The following is a 17,800-nucleotide window of genomic DNA, read 5'->3' as shown; positions in this document are numbered from 1 at the left end:
TGATTTCTCCATTAAAGCAATGTGACCCAAGCATGAAACCTTCCTTAAAACATTCAGTGTTTGGTTGAGAGGGATCTGTTGGTGGTTAATATCATATTCATTTGTAGATGGAAGATTGTGAAACTAATGCTTTGGGTGCATTAATAAATGTTATTACGATGAATTACTTTTGTGCATTAACTGATCGCTGCTGTTCTATGATGATTTCCTGCAGTGTTTAGTTATGTTGGTTGCATTTGTCTCCATCAGACGCGGCCTGGTTTCCTGTTGGTGTCCCTTGTGTAGTCTGGTGTGACCCCATCTCGACACAGCGATAATCCCTCAGAGGATTTATTTACTGGGATTATCATGCTGGCTGTGATGCTTGCAGGTAGGACTAGGAACATAATCCCAACAAAGAGCAGCGTCTGGGGTGTGTGTGTGTTATTGTTCATCACTGGGTTTTATCTGTGATTATTGTGGGTGTTATGGCTCTGATTCAGTATCCAGTGACGTCCTGCTCTCTGAGAGCTCTTCTTAAAAACAGAGATCACACAGTGACAGAAAGTGAAGAAAGTAAAAGTCAGAGGGTATCTGTTATCTTGCAATGTGTAACTTACTGTGGCGTTATCTGGTACCAGCCGTGACCTTGTTGGTGCCCCACAGAAGCGTGTTGACAAATTTGAGGGAAGGACGTTCGCCTCTGCGAAGCTCCACATGGCGATAATATAACATCCCCCAATAACGTGACAAGCTGTGGCCGACAATTTTGAGTTGCTTTAAAGGAAGTTTTTCCTCTCCAGTGCTTCTCGAGGGGGATTTGTTGGGTTTTCTCTTCATATCTATATAGTCACGACTTTATTCTGTAAGGTGGCCTGAGATGACTTTGTTGTGAATTGGTGCTAAATCAATAAAGTTGAATTGAATCAATCCCACATATGTACAATGTTTCCATTGTTAGACTAAGTGTCAGGCTTGATATTTATGAAAACTGACAACCTGCTGTGGTGATCAGGTCCAAACTCCAGAAAACATGGTTGTATAACTGCCGAGGAAACAATATTTTGACTTTTGCTGAAAATAAAAATGTTGCAGCACCTTGATAACGCTGAGAAAACAGCAGGTTACCTGTTTTCAAAGTATTTCAGTTAATAGTTAATCTATATTTCATGCACAAGAGTTAATGATTAGTCCACCGATGCTGCTGTGTCACATGCATCAAGCTTTCACTGCCTCTATGTCGCACATCAGAAACACACAGTTTGATGCGGCTGCTGTGTGATGGCCACAGATAGAAGAAGAAAAGGAGCCAGAGACAGAGTCTGAAAGCTGCAGTGATCGTGACAACAGTGTCACAGCACCAGTGCTGTGACAGAGCTGAGCTCTGGTGGGGCGTCTGTGGACGTCAAGACCCAGAGTTCAGCTGCAGTGAAGAGGGTGTGGAGCAAGGTGTCACAGAGGATCGTGTCCGTGATGTGAACCTACTGATGCACAACTATGGCAGCAATGAGAAGTGAAGAAAACAGCAAACGCAGCCCCCCCACGTGGAATCACAGGCCTTTGTCACCTGTCACTGGACTTATTTTATTGTGTTTTATGGCATCTGTGCTGTTGTTGTGTGTTTATTTCAGTATCTCATAAAACTGTAGGTTTTGAGTTTGAGATTCATAAACTGTAGATAAACAGTGTTTCAAACATAATGTTGTTTATGTTGAAATCTTCTTTTAAATAAGGTATATAATCATATATTCTTTAACACTTTTGGTTGGACTTTGTAACATATGTTCAGGGACTAGAGACAAAAAAACAGTCTCTCTCTGTCAAACAGTTGAACAGGTGAACTGAATTAAACACTGTAATAATCAGGGGCCCGGTGTCTCAGTGCTGGCCCCACCCAGCCACCAAGGGCAGGTGCTGGTCCTGAGCCCGGATAAAATGGGAGGGTTGGGGCAGGAAGGGCATCCGGTGTAAAAACAGATGCCAAATCAACGTTGCTGATATTCATTTTCTGTCAATCACCTGAGGCATTAACTGAAAATGTTCAGCTCTAATCCCTTTTAGGAGTTTAATTCAAAACAGCTTCAAACTTTTTTGAAAACTTGATATGTTTGGTTGGACAGTAACAGAGTCAAATTAATATAAAGGAGTAGACATAAAAAGATGAAACCCAAAGTGCTTAAGTACAGCACTTCACTAAGTGAAGCCACACGGACAAAATATGTGATTCTGTCAAATCCACAAACAGCTCATCAATCCTTTTTCCACTGCAGGAAGTTAATGAAGCAACAGTTTTCATGATGGGCTGTGCACCAAAATCTCATCTTCTCACGGGGTTTTGCTGGTGTGTGAACAGCGTTCGGCTTCTACATGTTGCAGCCAGAGATGCTGGTTTCGTTAAAAACAACTTCAAGCCCCAGAGAATCTTAAAGTCATGTCATCATATGCAGTAAGAAATGTGAGTAAAGGTCCTTGTATCCTTGTATTATCAGAAGATAGAACCTGGTTGGTGTTATTGTACACACTGGTACCTCACAGGGTACAGCAGGAAACCAAATGTGCAGGAAATGTAATGTAATAAAACGAAGAACACGCAGCCAGATACAGTGGAATGTAGGGTGGCCTGGCCAAACACACAGTGGGGGGCATTTACACATATGCACAACAGAATGAGGCTGTTGTACTTTGTGTGTCGTCCACTGTAGGAGACGACTTTATGCAAACCTGGTACTGCTGTGTTTGTAACCAAAGAGGTGGAGATGTGCCAAAAACATATGTAAATCATAAAACGGCTGGTGGGCGGAGCAGGAAAAGCATCCACACATCTCGTCTTTCCTCACCTGTCTTCACCTGCTTTTTCAGGGCTTTTTTTCTGACCTACTTTCAGCTCTTAGTGATGATGTAAGAACGTCACGCTGCTACTTCCTTCACTGATGACAGACGATAAGATGCACTTGTCATGTGGTCAGTGAACTATACCTCCATCCTTTCCATGGCTGATCTTATTTTCTCGGACGCTGAACCGTTCTGTGCAGATGCAGGACATGTGGAGGCTGAAATTAATAGAGTGAAGGAGAGCAGAGCGGATCGATCGGCCGACTCTTCTGAAAAATTGATGAAGGGGATAAAGAGCTGCTGGTAATTTATGATGTCGGATCGGGCTCGCTCTCCTCGCTCCTCTTCTTCTGCATTCAAGTTCGCTGGGATGTATCTGTTTATCGAAGGTTACAACAAAGTAAAATCTCTCCTGCAGTGTTCATGAGTCGGCCATCAGCAGAACAGTGAACAACAATGGTGGACGAGGAAGCTGCTGCTGCTCACTAGTAATCTTTCAATTCTGAGCTGGAGTCTGAGCTGTAGATGTAAACAGTGTCAGTGAGCTTTTATGTGAAGGCTACAAGAAGAGAATCAGAGGAACATGATTATTCACTGTCAAGTCAAACTGGTCAAAAGCACCAGTCACACCCTCCTATATGTGTGTGTGGTTGTTACAGAAGAAAGAAAATCTGGGGGACGTTGTCTCCCGTCTGTCTTGTTCAACATCTGTTATAAGCAGGAATCTGTTAAAATATCTGCACAAAACCTGTGTCTTTAAAAGAGGAAATTCACTGTCACAAACCAAAGAACATTGATTCTTAATACATGAACAAAAAAATAGAAAAGGTTTCTTTGCTTTTAGAAAAGTCGCTGACAGACTCACAGGGAGCAGTTTCTTTCAGGTGTCTTGATGTAGAGAGGGAACCTTTGGTGTCTCACCTATTCTGATGAACCCGTCTTCTGTCCGGTGGTACTTTGGTGTTTTCTCCCTGCCTTCTGTCAAGGCCTCTTTCTCTGCCTGAATATTCTGGAAAACACCAAAGATGCAGACTTTATTCCCCAAATGAAAACTAGGACAGTTTTTACTGGTGCTTTTTCGTGTTAGTAGCAGTTAGCGATGAGAACATGACGTCACAGCTCAAACCATCGATTTTCTGCAGCTTTTCATTTAACGAGTGATTTGATCATTTCCTCTTAACGATTCTTAATTTACTGAACGTTTTTAATCCGGTACCCGAACGAGCACTGATGTTGTCCGGTGGAGGAGCTTTGACTTTACCTGAGCTGTGTCCCTCCCTGCTGCTGCAGAGACACTTGGCTGAGCTCCGTCTTCACTCAGACTCAGAGAGAAGAAGCTGCTCCACGAGTTTATTTTCGTATTCGCTGATCTCAGTGGGGTCTTGAAGAATTTATACTCAATGATCCCAGAACATGGAGATTTATGACTAACAACGAATGAACAAAAACTTTGAGCTTTTTATTCTTTATTGTCCCAGATCGCAAATCTTTGTGTCCCAGGTGCAATTTTTACTGTCCCCGGGACAATGGGACATCGTTAACTTGGATTCCTGCTTGTGGCGCACTGAGGCACAACACATATATAGATGCAGGTTTCATATTGGTTTCCAATGAAAATAAAGTTTTGCATGTGCAGTTTATATGTTATGTAATTTCTACTGTATAGTCGGACAGAGGCAGCCACATAAAACACATCATTTGTGGGTTTTATATTTGCATTATATCTGCTGTCTGACACTCCTGGACGTTCAAAGACACTAGCTGGGGTTAACCTGAGTGTCAGACAACTTCTGCAGCTAAAGCAGACAGCAACCAGACAAGGACCTGATGCTGCTGTCTTCATCAACATAACTGCCCGTGAGCACAGAAGCCACACTGACACTTTCTCCTCTTCCAACTCCATCTCATTAAATATTAAGAAGCACCAGCTGGATACGATGAATTGTAGCACAGTTTCTCACAGTCACACCTCATGTGCAGATCTTCTGCACAATTGGTCAATATATTTTTATTAATTCAAATAATAATAAAAATTAGGGGATCAATCCTTGACATGCCTATAAGATCATATAACATATAATGAACACGCATAAGAAAAATACGTCCAACATGATTTTTCTAATGAAAACACAGGTTTTACTAATATTGGATGGAATATGATGTGAAGCTCTTTGTGACTTTTGAAAAAGGAAGGTGACACTATAATGTTGTTCCATTTTTTTGAATTATGCCCAAAATAACTAGGGTTAAGTTCAAAGTTCCTTCTTTTAAGCACTCGTTATTTAAAATTTCCCCAGTTTATGAAGTTATGAAAAATAGACGTTTCTTAATAGCCAGTGATGTATTCATGTTTAAATTACTAATTAATTAATAATCCAGTCTGTGTGCACATTCCTGTGTCTAGTAGTTGATAAGATAAAAATAAAACTTATATCCATAATCGCGGCTCTGTATCAAATTAAATCTTAACATTTATGCAAAAATCCAAAAAAAGCATCCATAAATAAATCTGTAAACCCACATATAGGACACTCTGCTAACACTGTATCATTTCATTCATTGTATCAACTACATCTTTTTTTACACTAGATTTTGTACATTTTTCTTCAAACTCTGCTTTTAAAACTCTACCTTTTAATTTCTTTCCTGTTTCTGAGTCAGATTTAGTCGAGTTTTGTGCTTTTGTTGAGTTGTTTGTCATGTTTCTCTTCTACATCCACCTTTCCCAAAAAGCCCATACTATTATCTCCATCCTCCCTCTCCTCCTGGCCAGTGTTACCCTGGAAACTGCCTCCATCCTCTAGATCCCCCCCCCATCCCTCTGTGTGTGCAGCTTCCTTTGTGTTGGTGGATTTTTCATCTCTTTTTATCTCCCCCTCTCTCACTCCTCCACTGGGGTTGATCTCAACAGGAGCTTCTCTTCCTCTTACTATCTTTCTCTGTCCTGCTGTGACACTCAGTCTTAATCAGCCTTAGTCTTACAGTTGGCCCCAGAAGAGGACGAGGCAGTGATCCATCACTCTGCCTCCATTCCCAAGGACCACAAACTGATCCTGTTCCCAGTGGTGTAAGGTGAGGATGTTGAAAAAGTTATGACGTATGGTCCTTTGAAACAGAGGCTTTCTAAATAAAACTTGTTATTAAAGAGATGCCGCTCATTTGTAGTGGTAATAACACTTACAATGTTTGTATGACTTATCAAAAAGCTGGACAAAACAATGAAAAAAAAAACGTTACTGTGACTGATACTTGTTCAATAATTGCTGGATTAATAGACTCACATCAAATGGCAGAACCTCCACTGATGTGTTGAAAAGTTTGTCTCCTGGATGTTCAATATTTCCACTTCGAAAGAAATACCTGAAAGACAGACAATGCTCGGTCATTAATGATTCAGTAGTAGTATTTACCTTTAGCAGTGGCAGCAGTAGCAACAAACAAACAAACAAACTACAAAACATAAAACTGGAAAAAAAAAACACAAACACTCGTCTGCTTTTGAGACCCTGTGATGTCCACCCACCCACCCACGTCATTTACTGCAATACTCTTTGGTACTTATTGAAACACTTTATATCTCAAAACCTCAAGTAGCTACAGGTAAAACTGAGACTCTGTAACGACTTGTACAGTCTGGTGGCCCAGAGAAATCATGATGCTCAAGTTCTCCTGGCCATGCTCCAGGTGTGTCCTTTAGTGAGACACTCCATCCTAGCTCTTCTGGCACCATCAGGTACTTCATCAAGTCTGGGTATCCTCTGGTACCCATTAAACGGTACCTTCTAGTTCCCTATAATGATTTGGAATCTTCTGTGTCCCTCACATCTTACAACTTTTCATACCTAATACCTGTGAGGCCCAGTATCTCAAAGCACATTCTCTCACAAAACCCCTGTATGCTTTGGTTTTATTCCCATCAAGAAACACCTAGTGTCCACTATCCCAAACTAAACATAAGTGTTTAGGACCCTGACACCATATAATGCTTCCTTTCCTTTCTATTGTCCCCGTGTAATGTTGTGTTATCACGGGTTGACACCCAAGTCAAGTCCCCTGTAGAGAGTCAGCATCGTTGGTACCCCTCACACCCTGGACAATTTATTACCCCTGATACTGCAGAAACTACTTAACCCCGTGAATATTTCTTCTGTGATTAACCAAGTACCCTATTATGGTCAAGTATCTTCTCTAATACTTACCCTCACATCTTTAGTAGTAGCCAAAACTCTGGAGAACTTTTAACATCCTTTGCTCCACAGACCCTGTCTACTCTAATACTCTCTGACAGCTACCTGATCACCAGGGAACTTTGATGCCACTGAGAAGTGTAACCCACCTTTACCCCTCAGTACCCTGTAACACCCTGTTGTGCTGCAATTACCTTCACATCTAATTATACTGGTATCTCCAAGACTTTGTAACTTTCCAGCCCCTTCCAAGTACCCTGCAATCTCCTGTATTGTGTTCTCTGGGACCTTTAATAGCACCTTCAATCTACTAATCTCTTTTACTCAACCGCAAGAACTGTTACTACTCTGGTACATACTGGTACACCCCACATCCTGTAACCTCATACCCAGCAACTCCCCAGTACCAACCTCTCAATACGGACAGGTGTGAAGAATCGTATCCGTATGAAGTCCCCAGCTACAGGGGTGAAGGCCCAGAAGAAGTCCTCCCCCAGGTAGGCTTTCTCCAGGGTGAAATGCTGATAGGTCTTTAGGCTGGTCGTCACCTCCGCCAGCGGGTTGGCATGACCCTTATGGAGGGTTTGTTTCCCAAAGTCCTTATCCTGGATGTTAAATACAAATGAGTGGATTTTTCTTCAGTGGATTTAAACAGGATTTGTGTTGTGCTGAACGTTTTTGTTGTCTGCAAGATGACAACACTCTGAAGAAGGTAATGTAAATTGTTGACTGCCGACTGCCTTTTACACATACTGGTTTCACTGCCAGCTTTGCTTGCTGTCCTCACTGACTAATCGTTTGGGTTCAGACACTACCATAAGACAACCAACAGAACCATGATCTCACTGTTTTTTGGGGAGATGCATATTTGTTTTGAGTTGCACGGAGAACGGCACCACTTGATAAATGACAGCTGACCTCCACTTTGGAATCCTTTTTTGTGGGTGGCTGATGCTGGTGGATTATTTAGACTTTTCCACAGTTTCTCTGACATTTGAACAAATCTTTTGAGTTAACTCTCCCTTTCTACAAGTTTCTACTTTGCTTCTTTAAACTTAAGTTAGATGTTTTTGAAACTCAGCACTGATTTTATTACTAAACCATGTTGAGCATTTCAGGTTGGAGGGTAATAGCTGAGTTTAGCCTCCATCTATTCTTGGCCCCATGCAGCCTGGTTCTCTGGTTCAATCTGTACATCAAGGAGCCGCTGGTCTGGGACAGCCAGATCAATATCCAATTGATTGGATCAGATTGCAGCGCCAGTCAGAGGGGCTAATATCCATCGCTCTTAACACAGTAATCAGAGGCATTAAACTGAGGCATTCAGCGCTGAGCTGCTGGCAGGAACCAAAGTTGCACCTGCTGTGAGATCATGCAGTTTGTGTCTAAATGCTGCTTTGAGCCCACAACTGCAGAGGCTTTCAATCTCCATCCCTTGAGAGATGCCGGACTGAACTTCGACCAACCCTTGTCGCGTTTTAAACTCTTTAAACTAAACTTTCCCAACGATTGCTGCGCTAGGGCCTAGAAATAAAAATTATTTTGTTTGAAAAACAAACTCTGTCAGCCACACTCAGGTAGGCAACAGATGTCCACACGAGACGGAATGTAACACTATACAATCCTTGGTGCCAGTACAGCTGCTCACACACACACACACACACACACTCATCCATTACCTTGAGTTTCTGTATTTTTCCAGCCAGAGAGGAGTGGGTGCCAACATGTTGGAAAAGAGAAGGTTTAAACCGAATCCTCAGGTTGGCTTTCTGCCTGTCGCAGTGTTTCTGAGGGATGGAGAAGGATGGAGATACAAACAGGTAAGATTACTGATGTATAATCTCTTTAAATCTGTCAGTGAACAACACAAAGTAGTGCTCACTCCATCTGCAAGACCAATAATATAATGATTACGGACAACGCGTTCAATTGTTTACAGGTTGGAAGTAACTAGAGACAGAAACTTATTTTACTGCCACTAAGGAGGACGAACACAGTTACATTCATTAACATCCAACTATGAAGTAGCATTAAGTGATTTCCAACCACTAGGGGGCATGAAGACTGAATGATACATCCAACAGTTATAATAGCCAATTGTGAGCAAACAGAAAGCAGAGATTCTACGATTCTTACAATTATACATATTATATAAAAATGGGTGCAGCAAAGGTATAAGTTCTACCAGAGTTCAGTTTGGTGCCATTTTCTCCATTTGGATCATCTTCCAAATAAAACATTGTAGCATTTGTCCTGCTACTGCAAATGAAATGTTAGTTTACTTAAAAACACATGTCACACATGAAGGAGTTCTCTGTGGTAGTACACCCACAATCTGCTACACCAGCATTTAAAAACTCGTATGTATGCGTATCACTGTAGCCTTGCATTATTAATTAGGAGTGTTGGTTGTGCACATCAACAGAAATAAAACTCTTTGGGCTCGTTCGCACATCAGCACCAATGCAAATTCCACAGGTGTCCCCATGTCTTTTGCTTATTGAGCCATAGACAACTATAAGAACAACTATGAGTCATCAGGGGCTTTCGGCTTGTCCCTTCAGGGGAACATGTTCCGCACGTTGATTTGTCATGTGTTTTCTTTTACGCCGAAAGCCCTTCCTGCCGCAACCCTCCTATTTTTTTGTCCGGGCTGTCCTGGAATTCGAACCCACTGCCTTCTGCTTCCCAACCCAGTGCTCTACCACTGAGCCACCAGGCCCCCAAGATGTGTATACAATGATAAGCCCAAGTACTGTAAATCCTCTCTCTCAGCCAGTTGTGGTAGTCGCCACTTGTCTTCTGTGTTGACTTTTTATGTCTTAGTTTTCTTTTCGATGCAGCTTTACGATGCAGCTTTCTACAAGTCTAGTCAACTGATTAATTTTACTTACATTGCACTGCTCATAAAATACTATCATATATAAATATATATATACACACTGTAAATAGCATTTCACTAGCCCTAACGGTTGCTCATAACACACTACTGTAAATTCATAATTTACAGTACATAATACCATAATTCATACCCATCTTATATCATAGCTTTAGCAACATGTACACAATTATTTTGCACTTTTGGTTAGATTCTAATTGTATTTTGTTGCCTTGCACCATAACATGTGTATTGACAATGAAGTTGAATCTAATCTGATGTAATGACATTTAAGGGGCACTGATAATGAAAGAAAAAGTATTACACCAAGGAAAAAACGAATTTCTGATTGGCTAGCAGCTGTCTGTCAAAACACTATGACAATAAACCTCAAACATGCTTCTCTTTTGCAGTTACACAACTATCAGTGCACATTTCAAACTACAGCAACTACTGCTGTAGGCTACTAAATTGTTTGGTATCGTTCCCATCTGTGTCTGCAGATTATTTTTCTGTTGGTGCAAGGAGCTACTCACCGCATCCTTCTCAGGATTGCACACCTTGACCCACATGATGTGGTCCAGCAGCCAGTCGATGGGCTTGTCTTTGTAGAACATCAGCATGAATTCCACGATGAGCGACAGGTCCAAGGACTTAAACATCTTACCTGTAAAGGAAGACGAGTTTAATTAGTTTTAGTCAGACAGAACACTGCAATCCAGTTACTTTTCAGTGTTGGGTGGATTAAGCTGTTTTGATTTTGCTGAGATTATCAGATTGCTCAGGAAAACACTCAACTGTAAAGTCATGTCAGCTACTTGAAAACAGAAAAACACTAATTAGTGAAAGGCTGCAGGTTCAAATTCCAGAGCAGCCGAGAAAATGACGCGTGAGGAATTTGAATCATAAACACAGGTGTTTCTGCTGTCTCTGTTTTTTTAGTTTGTTTAATGTACAAAGTACTTCTACACAGTCCATGCAGTATATATAACACATTAGACCTCATGCAGGAACCAGAGTCTTAAATCTCTGTTTACCTTCCAAATTCAACTAAATTAAAGTAATTTACCTGTCGTAAACAGCTCATTTGCACTTAATGAATACCACCTGTCCATCTGTTCTACATAAGGCTAATTGGCCCACTCAGTGTGTGAGCATCCACAAAAAGAGTAAAAAAAAAAGTACTGCTTTAAGAATTAAGCAGACAAAAATGCTTATAGTTTAGCAGTGGTCCTGAAATAAGTAACTAGAAAATATTGATGCAGTTTTTATTGATGTGGCGTCAGAACAGAGCTGCACTGGGACAGAAATAAAGAGCAGCTGAGATAGTGGAAATATTTCATCTATATAAGGCCTTTAAGGCAGAAAACTGATCAGCCATTAATAAGAGAATCAGAACTGATTATGGGATAGTAATGGCATCATATCATACAGTCAGTCTGTGTACATCTGCTTTTACAGCAGCAGTAGCACCAAGCACAACAACAAGCAGTAAAACGTCTCTTTACAAATGTTTCTTATGAGTTTGCAAACACAACTGGTGAAAGATAAATAATATGTCACACATTTTTCTCAACCCAAAGAGAAAAGTGTGATTAACAGATGTGATTGGTGCATGAGCCACATCCAGAATTAAATTGATCAGTTTGAATCTCCAGAATGTTTCGTCAGGCCTGAAGACACGTGTGACACACACAGACACACACACACACACACACACACACACACACACACACACACACACTACCTGCAGGGATGTTTTGATCATTGTGGACCTGCCGTGCTGAATATATCATGATCGCATTTGCTGAGAGAAAACAGCGGCAGCACAAACAGATAAAAATGTATATACAAACAGAAAAACAATAAAAAATGCAGTGGGACGTGCAGGCTGTGCAGGCAGAGACACTGCATGGTTTTAGTAAATCGATTATTTAAATCTTCTGACTTGACACTGGGATTTAACAGTTACCTGACCATTAAATGCTGCCCCTCAGAAATGAAATGCACAGTGGGAGTCGGAGTCGCCTTCTCCCTTTCTACAGGTCGATGGGTTAAATACCTCGTAACCACAGTTTCACTCCACCCAGGACTTTCAGTGACATAACAGTCTGTGAGAAAATGAACCAGATTTTTACTTTCAGATGCCTGTAATATCTCTGGCTTCATGTCTCTGTTGTCTCGTCTTGTATCAGCACAAGAGGGAAACGTCTCAGGGAATTAAAGGTCAAACACTGAACAGACCGTTTTCTCTCTGCACTGAAAGAATAAAGAAGGCAAATAAAAAGGCCAACTGAGAGCTGAGCTCTGCTCCTGCCCTCCTCCGGTCCACCCTGATTCGTCTGGACATTTCAGCCTCTGGAGGGCCGGAAACAGAATAAACCCTCTCCCCACGCAGACGCAACGAGGCTGGACCGAAGCTAAACTTGGCAAATGTAAAATCCAAATTCAAACAGTTGAATTGAGGGAGCAGCCCTGCAGCGCCGGCGCGCTCTCCTCCGTCGGATTTAATTCAGTGAGTCAGCTTCACCCTGATGAATTTATTAAAGCAGCCGCTGCTCGCAGGCGACTCTGGGTCGGAGAGGATTCATAAGGTCAGCAACAATGACCAGAGGGAGGAGGAGGAGGAAGAAAGGATGCACTTTTGATGCTCAGGCAACTGGGATGGAGAAAACCCAACAGAATAAAGACACAAACAACGGTTATGTGTGATGGGAGACTGCATGAATTCACCTCCAGCTCCCTCCCTGTTCATTTCTGTACCTCTCTCCATTTCAAACAAGCCCGACTGGCACCCGACAGGCTTCACGCTGCCAAAGCATCGCACGAACAACATCTGAATATTATAACAGAAGGGATATTTTTAAATTCAGATTCATTCAGAAAATAGACAAGTGAAGAGAAAGATCATTGAGCTGCAGCGACTCTGTCTGCTCATCTGAGCTGTGCATCGATCGACTCTCTTTTCAGATCCAGCTTCATGTGTGAGCAACCATCGAAACGTCTGTTTCCAACCTACAAAATGTGAAAAGGGAAGTGAAGCAGGAGAGGAAGGAGGGTTATAACCATGTTATAAACGAGACACAGAAGCTGTGTGGTACCTCTCCTCAGTCATGGGGAGAGAGAGAAAAGGAGATGAAGGCTACATGACGTGAGAGGCGATGCTCTTATGCAGAGACCAATTAGATGTTTAGTCCAGTCTTTGCTTTATCAGAAGTATTAACTCTAAATCTACAGATTATACTCTTTAATGTGAAAGAGTTTTACAAGCTAATCTAAAAAAATATATATATATGCGAAAATACAAGTAATTCACTTTGAGGCATCTTAATTATTCCTTGCAAGTAAAAACTTTTGCCATAAATTACATATTTAATAAACCATGATTCAATGTTGTAAGAACAGTCCATTCTGTGACTTGGTTTAGAACAGTGATGTCCTGATACCACTTTTCCTTGACTCTGTCTGTAAACTGTTTTGCTTCTAGTAAACCAAAAAGACAAAAAAAGGCAAAAAAGACTAACAAAGCGCAGATTTAGGATGAGGTCCTGGATGCAGAAGTGTGGACAACATGGACTGTAGAGTCTCCACGGGAATACGAAGGTAAAATAACTTCAGGTAACGTTCTAGTTGATGTCAGACACAAATATTTAAGATTTTTAAAATAATCTTGAGAAACCTGAGTATGACTCTTAGTAACTGGATCTTCAGACTTTATTTAGCACAGCAGAGTTTGAATTCAGCTTTACTTTTGTCCTCATCAATGATCTTTCCACCTCCACCTACCTGCAGAGGTTAACGTGGTGTCGGACGCGGTATCTCAGAAGTTTTTTTGGGTACGAGTACAAGAAGACAAAGGCAGGATCAGGCCCAGTGTCTGGTTTCAGCACTGGGACAACGCTAGTTTTGAGGCCTGGCAGACTATGATGATGCTTGTTACTGAGTATTTTTATAATCCAACATTATCACATTAACCCCCGGCTTTGTTTTAATATTAATTTCACAGTGTTTGCTTTTTTACTGGAAAATCTTTTGCATCACGTTGGCTCACAAAATGATTTTTCCACTGGCTTTGGGATGTTGCAGAAAATAAACATACCAACATGTTTTGTTCACGTCTATAATCGTCTGCACACTGCGGATCGTAACAGGTGCTGCAGTATGGACACAGAGGACGTGAATGTGGATGAGGGGGGAGAAGAGTCTCCATGTTCTGTGTGATGACGTTATTGCTCCTGTTCACTTGTTAGAACCCACTTTTTAAAGACCCTGGTCCTGAGACAGACTGGAGACCCAGTGTGACCCTAAACAGCATAAACTGTTACAGGTAAAGTATGGATCATTTCAGGTTTTAGGAGACTTAACTATGACAGTCTGTGGCGTATTTTCCCTGAGCCCTCCAACATAGGAACAAACCCCCAGACACTTATGGGTATTCAGTGTTTCACTCAACACCAAAGATCTCCAACTGAAAGTAACGTTACGTTGTGTGAAATGGTCTTTGTCCCAGCTAGTAATTTAGCTCATGAACCCGTGACGTCAGATGATAGGAAGTAGAACGTTGCTCAGTGTAAGAAGCTTCATATTCACGATAGTGCAACAGCTCTAGCAGTTAAATAACAAATTGAGTTGGGTTTTTTTGGTGTATACTTGGTGTATAAGTACACAGAGACAAACTACCGAAGATGTGCAAGGGAGGAGGATGCAGGAAAGGACACCAGCGTCTCCTCTGTCTGTGGAGCACAGTTACTTTTTTGATTGTGCTTTTATTGAATCTGTTTTAACCTTTTCACTTGTGTCTTGGTTTGGAAAGCTGCTCTTGAAAGAAAGACACTGAATCAGGTTAACAAATGGTCTAATCAGTTAATTGGGGATCGGAGTCTGAGTCTACAGTCATTACATACCAGACAGTTTCAGGGACAGCCAGCTCAGTCTGTAGTGAAGACTCCCCGAGGTCCAACACCAAACGCTACATTGACAGTTTTGTTCCTGCTGCTATTGCTCTTTTGGACAAGTCTCTAGAGAAGCTTTAGTGCATGATCAGTTTAATTTCTTTGGTCATGCGAGTACTTGTTTAACAGCTACTTTGTCTCTTTGTATCTGTTTTGTGTTCCAAATGTCTGCAGAACAGACGTATGGGTATGAATTACCAACATCTGTCCCCAAATTACTGTGGTTATGATGAGGTCCTAAAAATGCCATGTTTCTTAGGCAGGTTCTCAATTGTTTCTGTGCCACTGTGCTTCTGCAAGTTTGTCTTGATTCAAAATGTTTTGTAATCACACAGTGAAAGTGAAGCATTGTTTCCACATTCACCTACATTATTATTTTATTATTATCAGCACATTTAGTTGATGTGTACTGCTACAGCGGAGCTGGACGATGATGGAATCTCTTCGTCACCTCCTGCTGTCGGACGCTGTTTCTTTTGTTAAAAGAGAACAAAGAGTCTGTGATGAAGGCAGAGAGCGACACACACTCCTCCATTATCGTCACTGTCAGACGAACCAAAATGCAACCGTTTCGTCAGCGTCACACGTCTTTCGTCCTTCACTTCTCTACTGCTCATCTTGCCCACGTTTAACATGTTCTGCTCCACATTTAATCTTTAAAAACTGAATTTAAGGGATTACAAAAATGCGACGCCTCAGTTAAGCCTCTAATAATAATAAATCGCTCTGGTTTCTTTTGTGAGCAGCGGCCGTCCCTGAGGGCTTCAGCAGCAGGGAGATTAGAACGCACATAATGACATAATTGATTGTTTTCTCCACTGCAGTTAGTGAAATCAATAATTCACACTTAAAATGTTTAATTTCTTTTGATGGAGGAAGTGACGCCGTGAGCGGAGAGCAAGTCACTGTCAGCTGAAACTGCACAGGCTCGTGATCCCAATTCACTGGAAAACACTCGGTTTGAAAGCTGTTTTATATGATGAAACCTGACAACTTCAATGTGAACTTAATTCCATTCATTTTAATTCCCCTCTTTAAAAACTCAGGTAAAGTTGGTCGCTAATTAGTTCCGTCCCACCGAGCACAGACTTGTGCCAGTATTTTTCTGCCTTTTCTACATTCGTCACTCAGGCTTTACAGGTGCTTTGTATCAGCAGCCCGAAACCAGCAAAACATTCATGTTATCATTTGACGTTAGACCAGCATCTCAGGATTAGCAACGTATGGCTCTTAAGCTCCTCTGTAGCAGGAAAATCATTTTTATTTTTACATAATTCAGAATTGCATATCGCAAATTGATAAAATAAAGTACATAAAAATTCATCGTAGCATCTAAGATTCAGGGACAGTGGTCTGAGTTTTGACTGTTGGACCCGAGAAGCAGCTTTGCTTGTTGTTGAGCTTTTTAAGCCTCTGGAGGGACGATGAGGTGCGTTTGATACGTTTGTTCCTGACTTCAGTAGTGACGGGCTGAGCACTCAGGGACCTATTAGAGGAAAGTAGAGCTGCAAAGCCTCATGGGATGAAAATGATACCGTGTACTTTTGTGTGTGTGAAAAAGAATATAAACACTTTAATGATTATCAACCTGAGAACTGTCTCATTTCTGTCTCTCTCTGTAAATGCCTGAAACACTGGACCCTGACTTCAGATCAGCCTGCTGTTCTAGACGAGCACAGTCTTCGTTCCACATGGTCAGTGGTGAGTCCTGACAGAAACCCCCAGAAACCAGCTGACACAGGCCGTCGCTTTAATTAATGCCCTGGATTTAATTTGGCATCACAGTCGGCTCACAAATGTCTTTGGAGTTGAATAAGGTTTGACCTGTTACCGACATATCTCACACCTGAAGAAAATGCTCAACTGAACCTCATGACAACACGTAAAATTAAATTTGAATTTTGTGGCCCCTCAGATAGTGGAGACAAACGAGCAGTGAACCTGTGCTTCAAGATTTCTGTCCACTTTACCAGCATGTTTCAGTGCAGAGAGACAATCACCAAATAAATCAACAAGCTTATTCACGGTTTCCTAAGCGGCAGTGTAACAGTGATCCTCCATGATGGGATGCAGCTGTCTGGAGCCGCTCGGCCTCTCGGCTCATTATGATAATGAGGATCATTATTACTGTTGTTGTTGTTATCATGGTGGTAAATGCTGATGGCGCTGCAGCAGTGACTCACCGATGAAGCCGAGCTGAGAAAACTCCAGGATCATCCACTCCTCCGACGGCTGCTGCAACGCAAAGTTCTTCATGGTGGTGAAGTAGTTGGGACGAGCGACTATGTCGTCCTCTAACTGCAAGACAGACAATGACAGAATTATCTGCTGTGTTCTTACTTGTCTCTCGAATAGCAGCCAACCCTCCAAGAGACAGGAGGAAAACTGACATGACAATAATCAAAAAAATGAAGTAACCTTGCATCTAATGAAAAACATTTCTCCTCATAGCACTTTGCTTTAATGTTTTCTCCTCAGAATCTTTTGGAGACCAGCCCTGTACCTCACTTGTAATTTACTTTGGGTAAAGGTGTCTGAATGACTAAATGTAATGTGGTTTCATCTAAAAGCCAAACCAGGCTCTGGGGAATGATGCCCTGTATACAAGGCTTCAGTTTCTTGTAACAATGTTTAGTCGTACAGTCTATGTTATTATTATAATTATTGTAATAACTTTAGTCATACAGCACTGTTCTAAGCAGAGATAAAACATTAGTTACTAAATACTAAATGTATCAGATTCCAAGTAGAATCTAAAGCAGGACATGAAGAAGAGACTATTGGAGATGTGGAGGCTGAGAAGTTTGACACATGCTCCTTAGCAGCCCAGTGGTTGTCATGTGGCTCCTTGGTGGTCTGGTGTTCACAGTAGGTCATTATCCACACGCCCATGATACCAGCTGCTGAGCCTCATTCCTGCTGCTGCCTCGCTGTTGTGTCTGATGAGGCCTAACACCTTTGTCTTACAGACT

The 17,800-nt window shown here is 41.6% G+C and overlaps 1 protein-coding gene across 4 annotated transcripts in view; it reads right to left on the bottom strand.

Annotated features, from left to right (window-relative positions):
* mgat4b (alpha-1,3-mannosyl-glycoprotein 4-beta-N-acetylglucosaminyltransferase B) overlaps nt 1-17,800 on the bottom strand; it is an 88,370-nt gene that overhangs the window by 4,329 nt on the left and 66,241 nt on the right. For 3 of the 4 annotated variants that reach the window (XR_010915378.1, XM_067518612.1, XM_067518610.1), the window contains exons 8-13: nt 17,012-17,126; nt 10,413-10,543; nt 8,678-8,785; nt 7,410-7,603; nt 6,093-6,171; nt 3,733-3,820 (exon numbers count right to left, since the gene is read on the bottom strand). Coding sequence is in view for 3 of the 4 variants with exons in the window: in XM_067518612.1 (XP_067374713.1) it covers nt 3,733-3,820; nt 6,093-6,171; nt 7,410-7,603; nt 8,678-8,785; nt 10,413-10,543; nt 17,012-17,126 (715 nt within the window). In the remaining variant the exon portion in view is untranslated. Of the gene's footprint in view, nt 1-3,676; nt 3,821-6,092; nt 6,172-7,409; nt 7,604-8,677; nt 8,786-10,412; nt 10,544-17,011; nt 17,127-17,800 lie in introns of all 4 variants that reach the window. The other variant, XM_067518611.1, reaches the window with a different exon arrangement.

Source organism: Channa argus, chromosome 10 (assembly GCF_033026475.1).
Source record: "Channa argus isolate prfri chromosome 10, Channa argus male v1.0, whole genome shotgun sequence".
NCBI lineage: Eukaryota > Metazoa > Chordata > Actinopteri > Anabantiformes > Channidae > Channa > Channa argus.
The sequence above is the reverse complement of the archived record's forward strand: the minus strand, read 5'-3'. Positions and strand labels throughout refer to the sequence as shown.